The sequence below is a fragment of the Fonsecaea multimorphosa genome (genome assembly GCF_000836435.1).
Source record: "Fonsecaea multimorphosa CBS 102226 unplaced genomic scaffold supercont1.2, whole genome shotgun sequence".
Lineage (NCBI taxonomy): Eukaryota > Fungi > Ascomycota > Eurotiomycetes > Chaetothyriales > Herpotrichiellaceae > Fonsecaea > Fonsecaea multimorphosa.
In genome coordinates this window covers 579,291-599,752 of record NW_015971636.1, presented here as the reverse complement: position 1 = coordinate 599,752, position 20,462 = coordinate 579,291, and the positions used below count along the sequence as shown (strand labels likewise).

Here is a 20,462-nt window from a genome sequence, read left to right as displayed (position 1 = left end):
AAAGAGAGAGCGGAAGTGGATCAAAGTGGGATATTGAAACGATAGTATTAGCTAACTGCAAAGAAGTTTCAGAGCATCAACTCAACTCCACTCAATTCCACTCAATTATCTAGATAACAAAGCGTTCCTTTTTTTGTTGCTATGGTGTTGTTGTTGTCAACTTTTTTCTCGGCCGTTACTTACACACGTCCTGCAATCTACTTCTTGCCGTCCATCAATGACTTCTTCTCCCTCCTTCCAGCTATCGCGAGCCCCCTCTCCCCTCTCAAGCAACATGGATTTCCCAGTGCGCAGGCACACGGTACACGCCATCCTGCTTCTGGCCCTCGGCCTGGCCCAGGGGTAGTCCATCGACTTTCCACTTGGCAGCATTCCACTCGAGGTCCTTGAGCTTCAGGTCTTCGCCGTAGTGCGCGCTGACTTTCTGCGTCAAGGCCTCGTACTCCTTGGCCGACTTGAAGAAGCCGCCGGCGCGCTGGAGCGCCAGCTTGAGTAGTCGGAGGTGCCTGCGCACGATCTCGAGCTCCTCCTCCCGGTTCTGGAAGGAGCGCACGTGCTTGTGGTCTTCTCCGTTGACTTTGCCCTGCGAGCTGGCGCCGTTGGCGCCATTAGTCGCGGTGCTGGATGATTTCTTCAAGCTGATGCCGACGTCGAGCTCGTAGTCGTCGTCATCACCCGTGTCGGCTGCATCGGCATCGACCAGCTGCTTGAGCGCAGTGAGGTGCACGTCGGCCGCTTTCCGCAGGTAGAGGAGAGCGCTCTGTTCCGTCGCCTTCTTGGTTGCGGGTTCCTGTTTGCCGGCTTCGGCCAGCAAATGGTTTGCGTATCCCGTGTAGAGCTCTGCCAGAAGATTCCAGCACGAGTACAAGCGCGGGTTCCTTGAGCCGTGGACACGTTTGATGTTGTAGACAATGTCTTCGCACAGGCGCAGAGCAGGCTTGTAGTTGCCGGCACTGAACTCCGCTTGAACAAGGCGGAAGCCCAGGTCGAGGATGGTATCCTGTGGCCAGGAACTTTGGCCTTCGCGGGACGTCCATAGAGTGTTGAGAAGCCAAGAGAGGCGGGAATAGTCCTTGTGTTCACCAATCAAGTTGATGAGCTCGTTGAGTTCGGAGAGCTGCGCGCGGGCGATGTTGATGTTGTTGTTCTTACAGATGTCGAAAACCTCGGCCAGGATCTGCTGAGAGAGCGCAAGCATTTCACTCTGGACCTTGGGACTGCTGCTCTTGTATGCGAATTCGCCCCTTCCGGCCGTCATGAGGCACAGCTGGAACCCAAGACGGATTTCGGTGGGATCATCAAGGCCTTCGTGCGCCATGAGGAACTTGAATGTGCAGGTGGCAAGATCAAGAGCTTCCTGGTCCTTGTTCTGCTTCAACAAGAGGCGAAGCTGGTCAACTGCTGCGTAGCTGGCGGCAACGACGAAACTCTTGAAGTGGACATTTGGATGCTCGGCCGCATATTTCGTGATGACATTGACGAATGCTTTTAGAGCTGCCCGCGAAACAGCCTTGGAGACCGAGACTTCTGTGGCAGCAAAGAAGTCAATCAGCTGTGTTTCGATGATGGTGAAGTCCTCAAAGCGGTTGTTTCGGGCGAGAATATGGCGCAGACGAGCCGCATGGACGAAGACCGCCTGCAGCTTGGCTTTGGCCTTAATGGACCTGACGAAGCGCTCGTAGAACAAGTGCTCCTGTTTATTTTCAGTCAATGTCAGAGGAATTAACAGCAAGGAAGAGGGTGGTAGCGTGGTTGTTTGAAAACTCAAGAGACAGATTCTTGGAGATAATTCAGGTTGGGAGAACTTACAGCCACCAACTCGGCGATATTATGTGCAATGCTGAGGGTATGATCACTGCGAACGTGATACTCAAAAGCAGCAATGAAAGCGAAGCAAGCCCGCCCAATTGTCGCACCGTGGAACGCGGAAGTCTTGGGTGCAGATCGATAGATGGCTTGGAGTTTGAGATCCCGGACTATCTCCAGGGCGTAGCGACGGAGATCGTAGCTGATGAAGATTGTGGCGAGGAAGTCAGCCACGTACACTAGTTCTTCCGTTGTGCGAACATTCAGGACAATGTCCAGAATCAGAGATCGGAGCTCCTTGACGATGAGATCAGTCTTTTGTTGCTTGTGGTAAATGGCAATCAGCTGCTGAAGTTGCTTGAGCGTCTTCGTCTGCGTGTACTCATGCGCTCGGCGGCTCGAGATATACTTTTCAAACAACAGCGACTCGGCCTTCTCGACAGTCTCTTTGCTCAATGTTGTGGACTTCGTCGACGTGATTTGCTTGATGTAAAGCTCTTTGATCATGCTCTTGGATCGCTCGATTGTCTGGACGGAGACCATTTCGGAATGCTGCGACACTGTTTCGAAGTAGCGGATGGATTCAAACCTGCGAACAAATGTCAGAGTCTATCAATTGACAGGAGAGGAAAGACAGGGATCCCTCCAATGGCATATGTTTCGATGAAGTGGACGACTCACCAATACTCTTGACTCTTCGAACACGCCTCAGCCAATGCGCTCGTTGTGATAATCGAGATCACAGACTTTTCTCCGTAGTACTTGAAGCAAGCCTCACGAACCTCCCGCAAGATCCTGACGTGTTGGTCGACATCCAACTTTGTCTCTTCCATAGAGGTGTAATACTTCTCGAGCAGGCGCTGGACGACTGCGGCATCAGCGAAATGTTCGTATTGAGTACCAAACTTGATGAATGTCGCCGCGATTGACTTGAAATGGATCAACGCTTCTGTAAATCGCCGGCTCTCGTAGTAATGCTCCGCGACAATGATGAGAGCACGGAGTGCATCTTTCTGACTGATCAGGTCACCTTTGTTCAGGGCATTGACGATTTCAAGGTAGTACTCGACCCAGTATCTATGGACAAGATGGTGGGTCCGGCAAGTGTCTGCAAGGTTATAGAGCAGAGTTATTGTCTTCTTGTCGCTCTTGCCGTAGAAGTTGCGGTAGTCGATCAACAATTCCTGATAGAAGCTGATGATGCGGTCGTGGAGCCCGTGACGCTTCAGGAACGCCACATACATTTCGGAATATTGGGCCACGGCATGATTGTCAATGCTGTGGGACTTATGATGAGCGCGATAGAGTCTCAGGTAGATCTGCTCGCTTTGGTCCAGAACCTGGTGTTGTTCGTAGCATTCTGCCAAGCGCACAGCGAGCATGACGCTCTCGGTGGAGAATTTGGAAGGCAGAGTAATGCTCTCGAGAGCGTCATTGAACAAGCCGGCCCAACCCTTCTTCATTGTGCTTTCGAGGACTGTTATGGCTTGTGCGTAACGGCTCTGCTCAATGTAGATGCCTGTCAATGATTTGGACAGTTCGAAAGTGGAGTGGGTAACCTCGGAAGTGGTTGTAATGGTATGTTCGAAGACCTTCAAGCTTGCAGTTAGCACCAACATCTCTGGAATGGCAGCGGCAGGTTTTGTAAAGCGCTCTCGAAGCTCTTTCGGATGGGTTGTTGTGACTTACCTCTCGTATGGTCACCTCGGTAGATTCGCTGACTGTCGTGGTGGAGGATTTGATGATCTCCATCGATGTGGCAGTGATTTGCTCTTCAATTTCCGAGACGAAGGTGGTTTCACTGACGTTCTTGTAGTAGGAGAAACATTTCTGATAGACAGACAGAGCCACAGTGTTGAGCTTGACGGTCTTCATGATGAGGGCGATTTCTTTTAGAAGTCGGACGATGGACTCGTACATTGAGAATTCGCTGTGCTCGAACTCTTTCCAGGCGAACAGAAGAACAGAAGAGGCTTCATCGACGCGGTTGCGGGATTGTAAGAAGCGAGCATACGCCAGCATCAACTCGAGCTTCTTCTGGTGCCACTCCAGGGTCCTGACACTAGCGCAGTGCTCTGTCAGCTTCCACCAGAGTTCAATGTATAGTTCTTCCGCCTTTTCATAGTCCTCGCGTTTGATCAACTCTGTCGCACGGGCAAATATGCCTTCAACCAACGCCAAGGTGAGGGACTCTGCGGTTTCTTCTTGATAGCCAGCAAACAACTGTGAACACATCAATTAGCTTGTGGCCGAATACACATAGTATGTTGGCGTTGAGTCGTCCACGTAGGAACCAACGCTTCAAGAGAGGGTCTGACTTACGGATCCTTCAAAAGTATCAATGAGCTCCTTCTCCTTGCGCTTGCGGAGGGTGACATCCAGACTGCGAGACACCTTGTCGCCATTCTCTTGGACGGCCTGATCATCAACAGCAGTCGTTCCTGTCTTCTGCTTGAACTCTTCGGTCTTTTCAGTCTCGCCGATGAAAACATAGAGCTCGCTCAACTGTCTGTAGCATGCAGACACCTCTCTCGAGCTCGCACCGTAGCGGTAGGTATAGGCGGAAACGAGGATTCGCAGTGTCTCTTCACGATAAGTTGTGATCTGGCTTCTGCTTTTCGTTACCAAGCTTTCTGTCACCCGCAACAAGCACAGACAGAGCTGGACAACGAGATCGTGATGCGACCCCAGTATCTTGGTAGCGACTTTGATTGATGTCATGTACCAAGACGCCGCATCGTGAAGTCGAAATAGAGTTGTCTCATAAATCTTCGCAATAACAATGGCTGCCTGTAATACGCAGGCGTGGTCTTGGCCGAATAGGTTCACACGAACACGATAGGCAAGCGCGTGAAGCTCGGCGGCTTCACTTGGCGATGTCTGTGCACGCCAGCAAGCTTCTTCCAAGAGCGCCAGAGTCACAGTTGAAGGGAAGATGTTAGCAAACTCTTTTGGAACATCCAGATCTGATCCACGCTTCAGCAGCGAGGATTGCCTGAAGTGAACAATCCAGTACCTCACGGTATACTCAAGCAGCTGACGTGAGTGAGAGGGACGATGGATTCTGCTGAAGTCCAAATAATCCAGCGTCGGCTCCTGATCCTCTCTGAGAGAAGTCTTTGCATGGATCAGAATGCGAGTCAGCATATCTCTGTGTCGATCCTTCACCAGCAAGTAGTCCTTCGATTTCTCAGCGACCGTGATTAAGGCAGTCTTGATTGCCGCATGCCTGATGGCTAGCATGCCTTCGCCTCTGATGGTGAAGGGGGCCACAGATGCGGTCACGTCGCCCAGGTCGACGCTCTTCTCATCCATCTCGAGGCGGCCTGGCTGAGCCTGGAGTAAGAGCTCGAGTTCTGAGAGCAATAATGGCCTTTCTGCAGCTAGAGTAATAGAAAGCAAGCTTTTCGCCCGTGCATCGACGCTAAGGACTGACATCAATTTCTCCACCAGGTCCGGCACAGTCTTCAGACTGGTGACGACAGTTTGCAGAGCTTCGTCAAATGTAGAATGGACTTTTTGATGCCCGATATATTGGGTAGCAAGCCAAGCCCATAGGATAGAGCCATCAGCGGCGGCTGCCAGTTTGTCGATGGCAGACTCTTGGGCGCCGTCTTCAATTGCGGCGAACGACTTGAGGTCACCAAGCTCTCGGCGCACAATCGTTCGAATGTCATCGATCATAGTCTCTGTCGAGAGTTTGACGTATTCCGATTTCGAATGGGTCGATTCAAGTGGTTGGGAGAAGCGGATCAAGCGTAAGCCAGGTATCTTCACAGCCAAGTCATGGAGCCTGTTGGCAACAGCATGGGCGTGGTGTTTCTGTCCAGAAATTTCATCAAGACCGTCAACAACGAGGACAAGGGTGTTTGTCTCATCTTCGTCAATGGCCGACAGGACCTTCTCGAGGACGGTCCATAGGATCTCCTCATTCTTATGCGACGCGTTGGAATCCTTGAACTCGTGGTACGCCTCGGTCAAGGCCTTGTACAGGTGGATATCTCCAATGCGCTGAGACAAAATCTGCCACAAGAGAGTTTTGAGCAGCGCAAAGGAGTTCGCCTGGGCAGGAATGTTGCTGTTGAAGAAAAAGCTCAGAGGGAAAACGAGCTTACGGCCGATAGGTCGTTGAAGTCGATCGACCGTCCAGTTCGCCAGCGTCGTCTTGCCTGTGCCCGTCTTTCCCTCAACAATCAGCGAGCTTTCTCCGCTGCGCATGAAGTTTGTCAGATGGGACTGGAACCATGTGCAGGTGAATTGCTCGGGGCGGCTGGCGATGTTGATGTTGTTGCTGGCTAGGAATGCCAGAACGGTGTCCTGTGGGGCCAGCCAGGCCTGCAGGGCTTCCAGGATATGGGTTTCTTTCAAGCCACTCGCTGTCAGGCTGAAATTCCACATCTCCTGAGAACACTGAGAGACGCGAGAGCGGAAACTCTCAATGGACGTGCTAAAAGTGGAAAAGATGTCGAGATTTGTCGACGAGTTGTTCCCATGAACGATCTGCCAGAATGTGATGGCCACTCCGGTCACGATAGACAAGAGCTCCGAAAAGGCTTTGGAGAGGTTGTCGGAAATCAGTCTGGAAGAGGTAATAATGTCGACGCGTTTCAAGAGTGGCGACAATTCGAGGCCGAACTGGTAGAAGAGGTTGAAAACCGTCTCCAGTGCCGGAGCATTGTCGCTTCCAAGCTAAAGAGGCGTCAGCGAATTCGAACTTCGATTTGTAGGGGAGAAGCAATCACAGTGATAGAGAAGGATTTGTGCTTCTGCAAAGGTGTCAAGGGCTTGCATTGAAAGTGGGGTAGAAGCAAGACAATGAGCTTGAAAGGAAGCAATAGGTCGAGTGAACGGTGAATGGTGGGAGGTGGCAAGAAAAAGAAATACGTACCTCTAGCAGTAGAAGACACTGGCCAAAAACCAGATTCGTAGCCGCGTTGATGTCGGATTCAAAGGTCGAAATGGCAATGTTAAATCTGTGAACTTGTTCCGCAAAGTGTTGTGCGGCGATGAGCACACGATCCCAAGAACCACCTTTGTGGGGAAGTCTGATGAGTCTTTCGTCCCGAATCCATTCAAGGAGTCCAGTAATGGAAGTGTCAAATGCATAGCCGCTGAAGTTGGAGCCAAGCACACGGTAGGCATGGTTGCGAGAAGTCGCTAGCTGTTCCTTGACTTGCTCCAGGCCGCCGAAGGAGGACGTGCGATCTGTGCTGGCACGTGGTCGCTGCATGAAAACTGAGGGCATTGGTTTAGCTGACCGGACTGTGCTGTCTGGAATATCTGGGGGGGCAAGTGCCGAGTATGTGCCCCCATTCACGCCATTGGTACCGTTAACGCCATTGGAAATAGAAGAGGTTGATGAGTACTCGAAGCCTTTTGTCGACGAGCTGCTGACGTGTCGAAAAGAAGAGGAAGACATATTAGATTGTTTCTCGGCCTTGGTCGCCGAAGAATCTTGCCCTGTAGAGGAAATATGGTTAGCAACGGCCTTTCCGGCTGGGAAGGGGAGCTTTATACCGAAGGGTTGCCGCAACAGCCCAAGCATTTTGACAGTCCACCCTGGGAAAGTCAAAAGGTGTCTCTGAACCGGCCACCACTGCCTTGATGATGAAAACTGAGAGGCGGGGAATGCGGGCCATTTGTGCACTGAGCTATATACTCCAGCATGTGAGAGAGGTACATTCGATCCTTGGGGGTTTCCACTCGTCCAGCTGTGTCATTGGATGCAACATACGTATATCTTCAGCGCTCAGAGTTGGGCTATGCTCTCTCGAGACCCCGTCGTCGAGCAATTGCGGAGTATGTCGGGTCTGCCGCCAGACGCCAGTGTCCATCACATCCATGAGATCGTCTTCAGCTCTGCTTCCAAGGTCGAATCATTGGGCACCACACCAGGGAGTTGCGGAAAGCTATCGACGATGGCTTTGGCCTTCAAGCACCTTTCTGGAAAGATGTCACCGCTAACACCCAGCAGTTGGCCCGTACCCACCGACCACAGCCCTTTGTGCTGCTCTCATTCTCCGCCGATATGCAAGCCACCTCCCAGTTCGGACAGGCCGGTCAAGGGTAGCTCAGAGATTGAAACATCATGACCCTCGTGCATCCCTTCGATTAGTGTTCGTACAGCATGCTGGAACAGCATACGTAAAAGTGCTGAAAGGATCTTGCTAGCTGCATGCTGAGCTAGACATATTCGCTTAGCGGAAGACCCCTACCCGACCTTTTCGATGTCGAGTCGTCTCCGCCGTGAGGTAAGGTCCTCCTGTCCTGGCTCCAATGGGCCTGGAATAGCAAATATGGGCCTCGGATTGGTGGCAGCAGATTCAGTCATTGTCTTCATCCAGGCAACTGTGGTCTGACCGGACAAGGTCCAAGCTCACATTCGATCCTTTGATTCCTTTCACATCCGAAAACGCAACGCGAGTTGGACATGGTCTATTTGCTCAGGGTGAGGGTGCGGGTGCGGTCTAGATTGCGCCATCGCTAACCGTTGAGGGCATGAAAATGGACGAAGACTGCACGCCGTTCCGCTTCTGCACAATTTTAGTCAAAGTGGACTTGGTACGTATACTTTCCCCTCACCTGAGAAATGGGCTGAGATATCGCTGAATCGGCGGGCTGCTGCAATGTATTGTCCGACCAAATGGGTACGAAACGATGGCCAAAGCTCCTTCTTTCCGAGGACGATCGTTAAACGAGCGAGGGAAGATCTTTTCGGCAGTCCATCTTGGACGGATGCAGATGAAGTGGATTGTGCTCAAACGCAGCTCGTCATACAGAGGAGAGAAGAGTTGAGAGTGAGTTTTCTCAACGAGCGGATAGACCCACTAGCTGGAGAGGTTAGCTGGGCTACTGGCGGACTACCGGGCGGGCTACTGGTAGCCTACTGGGAGGCACGGAGGCTACTGGGTGGTAGGCCAGGGGTGCCGGGCCCCGAGGCCGGGGGGTTGCAAGCCCTCTCAAGCCCCTTCAAGCCCCTTCAAGCCCCCCTAAGGACCCGCCAATCGCGTCGGTAATTCGGCTGTACCCCCCGGTAAGTTCCTCAGGGAAACGGCCATGCCGATCGCGACCTCCCCGCATCCAGAAGCGTCATCACTATGCCAAGTCTGGAGGACCAGCTGTGGCCAACGCATGCAGCCTCGTCGTATCTGGAAAGGCTCCTCTCCATTCAGTACGTAAAGAGTCCACGGGATTCATCCTCCCACTCTTATTAGGTGCCCCTGCCGCTGCTCCTTTTGCACAAGATCGTACTTTCGACAAGCGAACGGAGGTGGGACTGGACCAACCCATTCGTTGCGTTGCTGGAGCTGTCGTCTCCATCCCGAGCATGTTTGTGGACACCCCGGAGCAAACCCAGAGCTCTTGACAAAAGCAGACTTGGACGAGTCACCAATAGCGGTGTCTGAAGCTGCTCTCACCCTTGAAGCCATCCTCACCCTGAGAGTTGTGTGTTACATTTCTTCCTGAAGCGAACTGTCTGCCTCTCTCTTACATGTGAAACTTTCGTCCCTTTGACAGTTTTCAAAGGTTACAATGCCGACATACGAGGTTCCGGGCCATATTTAGCTCGCGTAAATTGCGCAATGCGGAGAAGGCAGGCAAAGCATGGTCCCCGATCATCCTACACAGGAGGCAGGGCATAGAACACCGGCAAGTACTCGATCGGGGTTTGATGGGTCTTTGGAGCCCGTTGATCCTTTCGCATTGTGTCGGTGAAACGGTGATTGGTGCCCAACTGTGCTTGAAAAGGTACACGCTCCAGGAGATCCCCCGTAACGAAATGCAGGAGAGGATGGGAAAAGAAGCGTTAGTCTATGCAAAAGGTAAAAGGGAATCGAAGTTGATCGAAAAGTCCATGCACATGTCTTGTCCCGCCACCACCGCTCAACAGCTGTGTGATTGAACGGACAGCCCGGTGGTTCCCAAGCACTGCATGCTTGTGCGGAGAGTTTTCGAGAGGGATGCGAATCACAGAGGAGTATTGCGAAGAGACCTTTCACATGCTAGCAAGACTCTTGACATGGAGACATGGTTTGGGAGGGACCAGGTGGTAAGCCATTTGTGAAAAGTTGATTCCAATGAAAGCCCCCTTGTCCTCACCACGGTCAGGAGTGCAAAGGAGATGCTGATCGAGTTGGGACGGGTGGCCGCATGCAAACACTCCACCTCCTCTCTTGAGCGTCCCACTCATATCTCAGACCCAACATTTGCTGCTCTTTGGCGGTTCCACTGATGAATGGAGCATCACTTTCTTGGAGGAGTCAATTCTTCTTCAGGGTGGAAAAAACTTCCAATCTGTGTACAGCCGGTTGCCACTCTGTGATAGCCTCATTGTACTTTACCTCATTGCGCATAAAGTTCGCAGATGTTGGGAGTAATGGAAGATTCCTATGTCCTCGGTGGGGTGATCACATCGAGGCTCACTTCCTTTGAGCTGTCTCGTAGCAATGATGGCCTCCTAATCCTGCCAACGCGAGATGTTCATCACCCCAAAAAGAAGCCTGAGCAAAGGTATTCTGCCCTTTCGGGACGCACACTACCGTCGCCAGGACAACATTCCTCGAGGCCAGCGGTCAGCCAGGGAAATATCGCTTTAATATTTACTGGCTCTCGATCTGGATCTCCACTTGAATCGAAGAGGGGAATCCGGGTTGCGAGACCCAGATTCTACATTCTTCGTCTCGGATGCCTGTCACCAAGGCAGTGATGACTTGACCGCAGCTCTGCCTAGAGGCCCCCCACAACCTCTCATATGAAGGTCCTTTCGCTGAATTTTTGGCGAGTTAAAACGACTTTCTTTTTACCGCATGGTGATCGACGATCAAACAGTGTCTTTGCAGGAAATGCTCACAATTTGAAGTTCCGAGTGGTGGCTCGGGACGATCTCAAATGTCTCCCTCAAAAAAAACATGAGGTAGATGGTACAAACTCAATACCACCACCGTAGCCAACCGTAGCGCAGCTTCGTAGTGGCAGATGCAACAGATGCTCCGAAGGATCCATACTCTCGAAGCGCATCCGTTGTCGTTGTAGGTAGTGTACCCATTTCTTCGTTGATCGATCTAGCGGCGATATGATGATCGCTAGGAATTTGAAGCAATCTTGATAAGGACGGACATGACGTGTTGGAAATACCAGCTTCCCTACTAGGTACCGAGTACAAAGGCACCGCTTTGGAAACGAGGTTCGCTTGGGGATCTCGAGGGGCTGGCGATCGCGGTCCACTTCGCAAACCAATGGGCAACTTAATTGCCCTCTGCTGGCCGGGAGAACGCCGTGCTTGCGTACCTAGGTACCTGTAAGGTAAGTGCCGAGTTGGCACCAGCCGGCGATTTTATCCAGCTTCGTCTACCTCGTGCAGTGTGTTGCCCAGCGTCAAATAGACCTTGGAACGTTGCCTGTCCCTTCCACCGTCAGGCTAGTGGATGTAGCCAGGTGGCTACACAGGTAGGCCTAACAACGGTAAGGATGTTCAGGGCATTTTCTAGCCCAGAAATACACGGGCACTGATGATGTATTGGTGTCCTTGCGCTGGTCACCACAAGGAATCTGAGCAGAAGACATGCCATCAAGTCAGCAAAATGCCTCAACGTACGCGACTGTCGAGGCGTAGAACCGTATGGTGAGCACGCTTATGTTTTCTGTTGCAATAAGTGCACTGGCAAGACACGATAAGGTGGTCTAAGGTGGCCGAGGACTCGGCAAGGAGACGTTCATAATGAAGCGGGTACGACGCCATGGCACTTGAGAATAATAACGTATGATGCAGCGACAGCCAAGCCTGCAGTGCATGAAGATATCAGATTGCCGCTCAGTACGCTCCTTGTCGTGGCGTATATACTGATCCCTCCACAAAATGAACTCCTGTCAAAGCCGTCGCAACAGGGCGATCGCATACAAGCTCGAAACTGTCCAGTTTGGCTCCACCAGGTTGTTGAGACCACAGGGTGAGTGCCAGCCAATTTGTCCCATTAAAGTTCAAGATCCCCTGTGGCACTGGATAACTAGTCTGCGGACCGATATGGTTAACATACTTCCCGTACTGAAAGCCATTGACGAAGAGTTGGGCTCTGTAGGGCTCAGGAGGCGATGTGGTATTTCCGAATGTGAATGACACTGGAAGGTCCCAGCCTTCAGGGATAGCCAAGTCGAAAGAGGTACTGAAGAAACCGACGCCAGGGTCTGTAATCCCATCCAACGGACTGCGACTTTCCCACGATTGGCTTGGCGGATTAGGCAAATGCCAACCCTGTCGCTCGGCGTACAGCGATCCCTCGTTCAATGGTCCCCGGCTGCGGTCCACGTAGTCCTCTCCACCGAGATTACCAGTCAGCTTCCAGGTGATAGCATCATCTTCATAGCCAGCTAGCTTGTAGTCCAAGATCCCGCGCGGTGTCTTCATCTGATCTGACCCAACATATCCATTCTCCTCCAATCCCATATGGTCAATCAGGACAGTCAGGACATAGCCACTGCCTGTTTGGAGAGCAGAGAGCGCGTAAGTTGCGTTGGTGTTGTTTTCCGTACTTACACCATCATACGAACCGAGGAAGCTCTGATTGAGCCACACTGAGTGCCCGAAGGCCCAACCACCCTGAGTGTTGAGGGAGAGGTTAGTGCTTGATTCTTGTGCAGTGAAATGACCACGATACGTCAGCGAGCCGGCATGATAACCGTAGTCTGATGCATAAAGAGACGTGGGAGTGGTGAGGTTTCGCACTGTATTATTGGTTGTAGGAAGATCGGCGTTTGTCCAACCCGAGTCATCGTAATCTGGCTGGATTTCTGGGAGACTGTCAATATATTTCCACTCCAGGCTCTGGAGATCTGGAAGCGATATGTTGGGCTCTGTGTAGTTGAATATTGCAGACCAGTCGCCTTGGCTATTGACATCGTACTGAACGGGTAGATCATTGACAAAAAGTGCGTTGGCGATGGATGGCACTCCAATCACTTCAATGGGAGTAGTATCATTGAAGTCAGCCCTCAGGTGCAGCTCATCACCCTTTATATGGGCTTCCCTTGCAAGGTATCCTGTTTTAAGGATGATGGAACTGGCAGTGGTGTTTGCTGAAGCAAAGCTGTTGCCGAATCCAATGGTAGAAAGATCAAGGACCCAGTAGTCGTAGGCCGAGTTTTTATCTGTAAGTGTTAGCTGACTCCGGAAGCATTCTCACAAACGTACCAAGAAGGAAGACCTCCAGTTGTCCAACTTGCACCACGCGACGGCTCGAAGAAGTATCCCAAGCAACAATAATTCCAGAGCCAGTCTGGTTGGTCGTGACCGTCGAAGAGTCACCCTCGATGACGGAAGGCGCTGATGACGACGCCACACACAGTTCATGATGCTCCTCTTCGCCTCCATATAGAATGAGCACTGTCCTGTCGCCGAAGTTCTTCCAAGTGAATATTTCCGCTGTGCAGTAGACCAGACTTACTCCAGCTAGGTCAAAGTCGGCGACATGCACTTTGGAATCACGGCCACCGAGAGTCAATGTACCGCCAAGTTGAGGGATCGTTAAGTTGCCTGAGCTTGTCGGTAAAGACAACTTGTAGAATGTTGGACTAAGGTCGGAATAGTTATAGTGTCTAACAATGTAGAAGGTAGTTGCACTGCCGTTTCCACCTACTGATGTGACTGTGAGGTCAGACGTGTTGGTGAAGACAGAAGTAGTATTAAGTTGTCGCGGTTCCGCAGTGAGATATGCTGGTGACGCCTTGATAAAGTTAGATATTAGTTTAGTTTCGCTGTATTTCTGTCGATCGACCTGGCGATTTTCTGATATTGCGGCAGCATAGTCATAAGAGGTGTAGCCCCCGTCGTGACCCAGATTGCCCCAGTTCGTCCCTCCGAAGATCTGCTCGGAAGTAAGTCGAATCAATCTTTACGCGCTTTGCGTGTCAACAATACTCACCATATATATGTTGAAGATCTTGGCGCCCGACGCAATGATGTTTCTGTAGAAGACTCGAACGAATTCGTAGTTCACGAGAATCTCACATTTGCCAAAGCCCGGCCCTCCCCAAGGATCGAAGGAGCCTCCCTGGAACTGAGACAATCACTCAGCAAGCGCGCACAAATCACTTTGTTCGTGTGAATTACCTCATCAATGCTGTACGGGGTTGTAGGGCTCTCGTTCAGATGCGTCTGCCAATAGGTCGTCGGTAAGGCCCCGTCAGGCCACACCGTCGGATGTGACTTTTCCATTAGAACCCACTCGGGAAGCTTAGAGATTCAACTCACGCAGTCGAATCCAAGCCTGTTTGCTATCAGTAACGGAAAATTTTGAGACGGATAAAGCCTCACGGGTAGCCATCATGCCCATATATGTCCACTGCTCCAATTCCTGTGCCAGGAGCATTGTCTCCACTTGGTCTTGCGTCGTTACTGATCATGGGAACCACAACTCCTGCCTGTCGAGCCTGATCCATGACATCTTGCATATACTGGCCATCAGGAAACTCCACACCGCAACAAGCTTGGCTGTATTCATTCTCGGGCTGATAGAGGATGACCGGTCCACCGTTCGTTATCTGAGCAGCAGCAATTGAGCTCGCAACGTTTCGAACATAGCTGGAGCTGATGTGAGTCTCTACTCCATTGAAAGGGGAAATGCTTTACTTTTCTGTTGATGCGAGGTAACCTGGATCAGTTGTCCTAAGCCTCCCTGGCAACCTCGCAAGCCAGCCAGGGAATCCCCCGCCAGATGCTTCCGCGTTGATGTAAGGGCCAGGTCGAGCTATAAGATAGACACCTGCAGCGCTGGCAGCTTCAAAGAATGGCTCGAGAGCAAAGACTCCTTCCGCCGAGAAGTTTCCGGGTTTGCCTTCCAAGATTGCCCAATCCAGATAGAAAGAGACGCAATTAAAGCCAAGTGCCTTGATTTTCTGGAAGACATCCAACCACAAAGACGGTACAGGAAGTCTGCCACGGACGGGAGTGTCAGTACCGCAGTCTAATCGCAGAATGATTTTCGGGGCGCACCGAAAGGGATGAAATTCGCCGCTGAATATCATGATTCTCTGTCCATAGATAAACAGCGATGTCTCATCCCAAGTCACCTGGAAAGAATCAGCACCATGTCAACGGCATATCTTGCCAGCAAGAATCGTACAATGTCTTGCAAAAGTTGTCGCTTCTCTGGATCCGGATGCTCGATGATGTTGAGCCCGCCGAAACTGTGACCTGGGAAAGCAAGGCCAGCAGCCCGTGCTGCCAAGCAGGCAAGCACTGAGACGACGGAGAGTCTCATAATCCTGGCAGGAGTTGCAGCAGCTGAAACGGAGTGGTTCGAGCTCGAGACGTGGTCCGCGAAGCTCGATACTAGGACGTGCCATTTCGCAATATCTCTATATATGTAGGATTGTCGGTCGTCATCTGTCACACCATCTTCTCAAATGTAACCATCTTCTCCGCTGTGCTGAAATGACCTTGATGACGAGGTCAAGTGCGGGGAGAGTCCCTGTCCTCTTTTGCTCATGTTTTGGGACCTGCGATATTGAGAAAGGCTGGGACGATCTTCCGGAACTTGAATGCGGCGAAACAAATGGGCACATGGACCCCAATCTGAATTCCGGGGAGGGCTGAGGAAGCAGACAGGTGGAGGACGAGATGATCAATCTGTGGGTTTGCTTCGGTGCAATGAATAGCGAGCTAACAAAATGGGTAAATGGCCGGTGGGTGAGCCACTTTGAGGGACAGTTGCAGCAGGTGTAGCAATTGCCTCCAATATAGCGATGACTTTGAGCATTGCCCAATACTGGGTAGCGTGGATGTCGTGAGGCATGAAGTTCCTCAGTTGATGCTGGTCGACGCCATGACACCGGATGGGTGCCTGACACCCACGTGACAAGGCCAAGTGGCTTACATAATCCCGTGCCAGTCACGTGCGAGGCACTTGCGGGTTTCTCTCCAAACAGCTCATGTCTCGCCTTGTGAGAAGCCTCCGTCCTCGGGCAGGAACTCTGCAGTCAGGTCAGAGAGATGCTCTGCACCCAGAGCCTTATTGTGCTTGGCTTTGATCGATTAGTTCTCAGACTGGCGCGGTAATCTCGCCATATGACTTCGATAATCCAGGAGCATCTATGCTGGCTTAAGGTCCTCGTTTTCCGACCAATCAATTAAACTGCCAGCGATATCCTTTCTGTCGAGCTGATTTCAGAGATCCTAGGACTTGCTACTTAGGTACACCAGCACTAACGTCTCTGTCCAGTTTCAACATGGTCAGAGCCAGGTGGACACGTGTCCTGGACGAGCAGAGAGTCAAAAGATCATCCCATGCCGTAACTGTGATTGGCAGCAATGCCTATATTTACGGCGGAGAAATCAACCCGCGTAAGCCTGTTAATTCGGACATCCACACGGTCCGCCTCGCCGAGGGTCAGTTTCGCCTTTAGCTTCAGACGCCAGGTTCTCAAGGCTCAGTTGGAAGTTGACGTCCTTGACAGTTCAGAACGATGAGGGTTTGGTGTCAAAGATCGCCTCATCAAGCTCTGGTCCATCGCCCCGGGTTGGAGTCCTCTCAACGGCCGTGAATGGGAAACTGTACGTTTTCTCCGGACGAGGAGGAATAGCTATGAGTCCAATTGAGGAGAAAGGCTCGCTGTGGGTTTTCGATCCAGCCGAAGAACAATGGGCGTCCGTTGGCCCCCAAGACGAAACTCTACCACATCCCCAAGGTCGAAGCTATTACGCCCTTACATCCGATGGTCATGACACTATTTTCCTCCATGCTGGCTGTCCAGAAAAGGGTAGACTTTGCGATCTTTGGTCATTCCAAATTGAAGATCGGGTATGGAACCGGTTGGCTGATGCTCCAGAACCTGCCCGAGGAGGCCCCTCTATTGCGTTCGCGGGTGGCAAGTTGTACCGCATGAACGGTTTCGATGGGAAGACTGAACAAGGTGGCAACGTCGATATATATGATGTCGCCAATGACATTTGGACAACTGTGCCATACGGCGCAGATGGCCGTTCGGGTCCGACAGCGCGGAGTGTGGGCTGCCTTGTGCCAACCAGAGTGTCTGAGCAATCGGTTCTGGTCACCATGTTTGGTGAGAGTGACCCCAGCAACCTTGGCCATCAAGGCGCGGGGAAAATGCTTGACGACGTCTGGGTTTTCCATCTCGATACATCGACCTGGACTAAGGTGGACGTGCCCGATTCAGATCGGCCTGCTGCACGGGGGTGGTTCGATGCTGATGTCTTGCAGAGCTCGCCAATGCCAAAGGTTGTGATCCACGGAGGCCTTGCGGAATCTAATGAGCGACTCGGGGACCTCTGGACCCTGGAACTGATTGATTGAACTTTATTTCCACAAATTATCTTTGCACGCTTATATAGAAATGGCTTAATTTGACAACTCAGTACTCCCACTGCCCTCGGCCGTAGGCGGTCAGAGTCCAGCCTCAAGCAGCGATGATGGAGTCGTCACGCTTCTTCGTGGATAGTACCATCAACAATGCGTTGGAGGGCGCTGTCGCCACCTAGCAACCCGGAATTTTGAAGTACCCGAATGCAGGAATTGACCAACAGGAAACTCGTGATGCGCTCTGACCTAGGAAGCTTCTCTTGCTTTCTTCTTCTGCTCTTGCTCTTGCAGCTCCAGCGTGATGATTTGGTATTTGTCTTAGAATGGTTTAGCCCCAATGCAAGACGCGCAGCCTCACTGACTGCGCTCGGTGTTGGGCTGATGCCTCGGACTGCCACCTCTCTGCCCGCGAGAGCTATAGGTGAGAGCTGTGCAAATATTGTCGTGAACTTTCAGGGGGCGAGCACATGTCAAAGACCGATCACTGTTTCTCGCCCTGTCCACTGCCTGGAAATGTCTCCTACCTTGCGATGACCTAAATTCCACCCAACCAACCAAACTCTGTCCAAAAGCCGATCTATACGAAGGAGATCTCCGAAGTACATTTATCTCTCAACGGGTCGTCCACGAAGCTCAGGGGAACTAGGCGGGAGAACCAACCATTTCGGGCATCGCGAACCTCATATTAAGCCTTTCGGCTCCATATCCTGCCCATCGCTACCCGCCAGCGGGGACGTGCGCGATCACGTTCAAAAATCCTCAAGATTGGTGGTACTCCTGGCAAATATGTCTGAAAATGCCACAGCCGTGTCATGTCCACACCCTGCATCTGTGGCACAGTCAAAGGCCTATATTGTCAATAATGGGCAATGGCCACAGTACTCAGGCTTTCAAGCTTTGCAGCCCGACCGCAAAGAGATACGCCTGCTGAAGCTCGAGACCAAGGCAGATACACAGAATATGAGGTATACAATGCAGCCTGCATCACTTCAGAGTGCGCCCACATACTGCGCTGCGTCGTATTGTTGGGGGGCGCCTGTTCCAGCCGGTGCCCAAAAGGAGATATTCGTTAATGGGTTGCCGGTGCGAATCAGGCCGACATTGTACTCATTCTTGGAAGCTATGAGGGTTCACCACCCGGAGACAAGCATATGGATTGACGCTATTTGTATCAACCAAAGCGATAACACTGAGCGCACTCATCAAATCTCTATTATGGGTGACATCTTCAAACAGGCACAAGTTGTAGTTGCCTGGCTAGGTGCAGGTGACGATGATACCAATTATGCCATGGATCATATTGGAAATCCTCAACCACAAACAGACTACAACCCTCTCATATTCTCCGAATGTGCCGAAAAGCTTCTGAGAGCTACTTACTGGACGCGACGATGGGTTATCCAGGAATTTGCCCTGGCGCGGGAAATCAAGGTTACCTGTGGCCAACATTTGATCGGATGGGATAGATTCGCAAACAAGATCAACGACGAGATCCTCAGTATTGGCGTTCCGGCCAAACAGACGCTCGAAAGCTTCAAGCGCTTGAGGTCCCCAGAGCCACAATGGCGAATGAGATTGTTAGAGCTGATGGACCTATTCCAAGATGCACGCTGCGCTGAGCAGCTTGACAGGGTTTTCGCGCTTCGCAGCCTTGCAGTAGACCTACAATGGCTGTCACCCGATTATCGGGAGACTGTTAGTAACCTTTACTTCCAATTGCTCTCTAGATTGCCTACTGAGAGGGTTGTGCCCGAGATGTATGGATATCGGTGGCCACACGAAGCTGCAAGTCGGTTGTTAAGGTGCATGCAGATGACGAAAGACAACATACTCAACTCATTAAAGGGCACTTCGACAGACCGTCTCTTTGTTGTGTTTGAATACGTTGGCTCGGTCGCCAAGGTCTCTACCGTAAGTCAGAGTTCAACAGAAGACCTCCTGGGGGACAATTTCACTTCTTTCCCCCTTGAAGTTCAACTTCATGGTGACCCCCCGCCAGTTCTTCGCGGCAGTATAGGCCTCCTGCCCGGGGATCTGGTCTACAGCTTACGATCAACGTCGCGCTCACCGAAAGGCTTTTATATAGCCTTTAGACCCTCCGTGATGGACCAGGCCGTCACCGGTATGATCATTGAATGGCCAGAGAAAAATAAAAAGTGGGAGGGAGACTACCCGTGGGCCACCCGCCTGCCGAACGAGGAACTCCGTGGCAAGAGAGTTGAATCGATCAAACATGTGGTCCTTGGGGGAGTGTCGAAGTGTTCTCGTAACAACGCAGCTTTTTCGTCGCCATCGCATCCGAGAGTCCTCTGTCACATCAACAGGGTTGCACTCATTCTACTATGGCTCCTTGATGCCCAGCAGCTTGACCACCTTTGGGCGATTCGTGAGAAGATTGAAAAAGACCTCGTAACGACGCGACCATCATGCAACTGCGCTGGAGATAAATTAGGACCACAGGAGCATGGTCCCGGGACTGGCGAACACCAGAATCGCACGATCGAGATACTGCCTTCCTCAGAGTTTTATATGGACAAGTTCTGGGCTGAAGAAATGACTCCACCTTGGATTGACCAGGTCCAACATGCGCAACAAGAGCAACTTGAAGACGAAGGGTTTTCCAGGGAATTCAAGGACAACCCCTTCAATTTTAATTGCCTGGATGAAACTCCTTTATTCCATGCTGCCAAGGCTGGGTTTCTCCTTTCTGTGAAGCATCTGGTCTCAGGTGGCAATGTTAGGGTCAATTGGCGAAATTCTAGGGAGCAAACGCCGCTGTTGGTTACGGCTCTCAAAGGCTATGATGAGGTCGTGAAGTTTCTCATGGATGCTGGTGCGGATGTCAATGTTCAAGATAAAGGTGGCCTGACCGCACTAATGGCAGCGTCTTTATCTGGCTATGATAAGGTGGTGAAGAGCCTGGTTGATGCCGGTGTGAATCTCGATACCGAAGCTGGATATCACTTGGCCCCTCTGAAGAGATTCGGCCTTTATTGCCCTGAAATAGTGAAGTTTATGGTTGATGGTCGCGGATATATCGATGCCTATGCCGAAGATGAATTTGACTATGGCGCGGAACATGTGGCAGCGTTTAAAAAACTGGCAGAGCGTCTGATTGATACCCGTACGGCCATCAAGGCTCCAGATGGACCCAGCGAAACCGCGCTAAGGTTGGCATCGGATGGAGGCTATGATGAGGTGGTGAAGATTCTGGTTGATGCCGGTGCGAATATCGATCTTCAAGATAAATATGGTGAAAGCGCGTTACTGAAGGCATCGGGTCGTGGCTTTGATAAGGTGGTAAAGATTCTGATTGATGCCGGTGCGAACATCGATCTTCAAGAT

At 51.5% G+C, this 20,462-nt stretch overlaps 5 protein-coding genes across 5 annotated transcripts in view; 3 read left to right on the top strand and 2 right to left on the bottom strand.

Moving 5' to 3' along the window:
• Positions 1–265: 265 nt before the first annotated feature.
• On the bottom strand, positions 266–7,351 carry Z520_01167 (uncharacterized protein; the record flags this gene model as incomplete). Its single annotated transcript, XM_016771685.1, has 7 exons — positions 266–1,693; positions 1,810–2,395; positions 2,488–3,398; positions 3,496–4,029; positions 4,129–6,495; positions 6,695–7,266; positions 7,324–7,351. The coding sequence occupies 7 exons, from the start codon at positions 7,349–7,351 to the stop codon at positions 266–268; spliced, it is 6,426 nt and encodes a 2,141-aa protein (XP_016636824.1).
• A 4,266-nt stretch (positions 7,352–11,617) lies between these two features.
• On the bottom strand, positions 11,618–15,059 carry Z520_01166 (uncharacterized protein; the record flags this gene model as incomplete). Its single annotated transcript, XM_016771684.1, has 9 exons — positions 11,618–12,948; positions 12,992–13,664; positions 13,722–13,856; positions 13,910–14,005; positions 14,051–14,066; positions 14,114–14,380; positions 14,429–14,731; positions 14,792–14,868; positions 14,922–15,059. 9 exons carry the CDS (start codon positions 15,057–15,059, stop codon positions 11,618–11,620), a joined length of 3,036 nt encoding a protein of 1,011 aa, XP_016636823.1.
• Positions 15,060–16,026: 967 nt separating this feature from the next.
• On the top strand, positions 16,027–17,111 carry Z520_01165 (uncharacterized protein; the record flags this gene model as incomplete). Its single annotated transcript, XM_016771683.1, has 2 exons — positions 16,027–16,186; positions 16,255–17,111. 2 exons carry the CDS (start codon positions 16,027–16,029, stop codon positions 17,109–17,111), a joined length of 1,017 nt encoding a protein of 338 aa, XP_016636822.1.
• An 875-nt stretch (positions 17,112–17,986) lies between these two features.
• Z520_01164 (uncharacterized protein) lies at positions 17,987–18,190 on the top strand (the record flags this gene model as incomplete). Its single annotated transcript, XM_016771682.1, has 1 exon — positions 17,987–18,190. One exon carries the CDS (start codon positions 17,987–17,989, stop codon positions 18,188–18,190), a length of 204 nt encoding a protein of 67 aa, XP_016636821.1.
• A 142-nt stretch (positions 18,191–18,332) lies between these two features.
• Positions 18,333–20,462, top strand: part of Z520_01163 (uncharacterized protein) — a gene marked incomplete at both ends in the record, with an annotated part of 3,269 nt that continues 1,139 nt past the window's right edge. The window contains one exon of the mRNA XM_016771681.1: positions 18,333–20,417. Within this exon, the coding sequence (XP_016636820.1) occupies positions 18,333–20,417 (2,085 nt within the window). The remainder of the gene's footprint in view (positions 20,418–20,462) is intronic.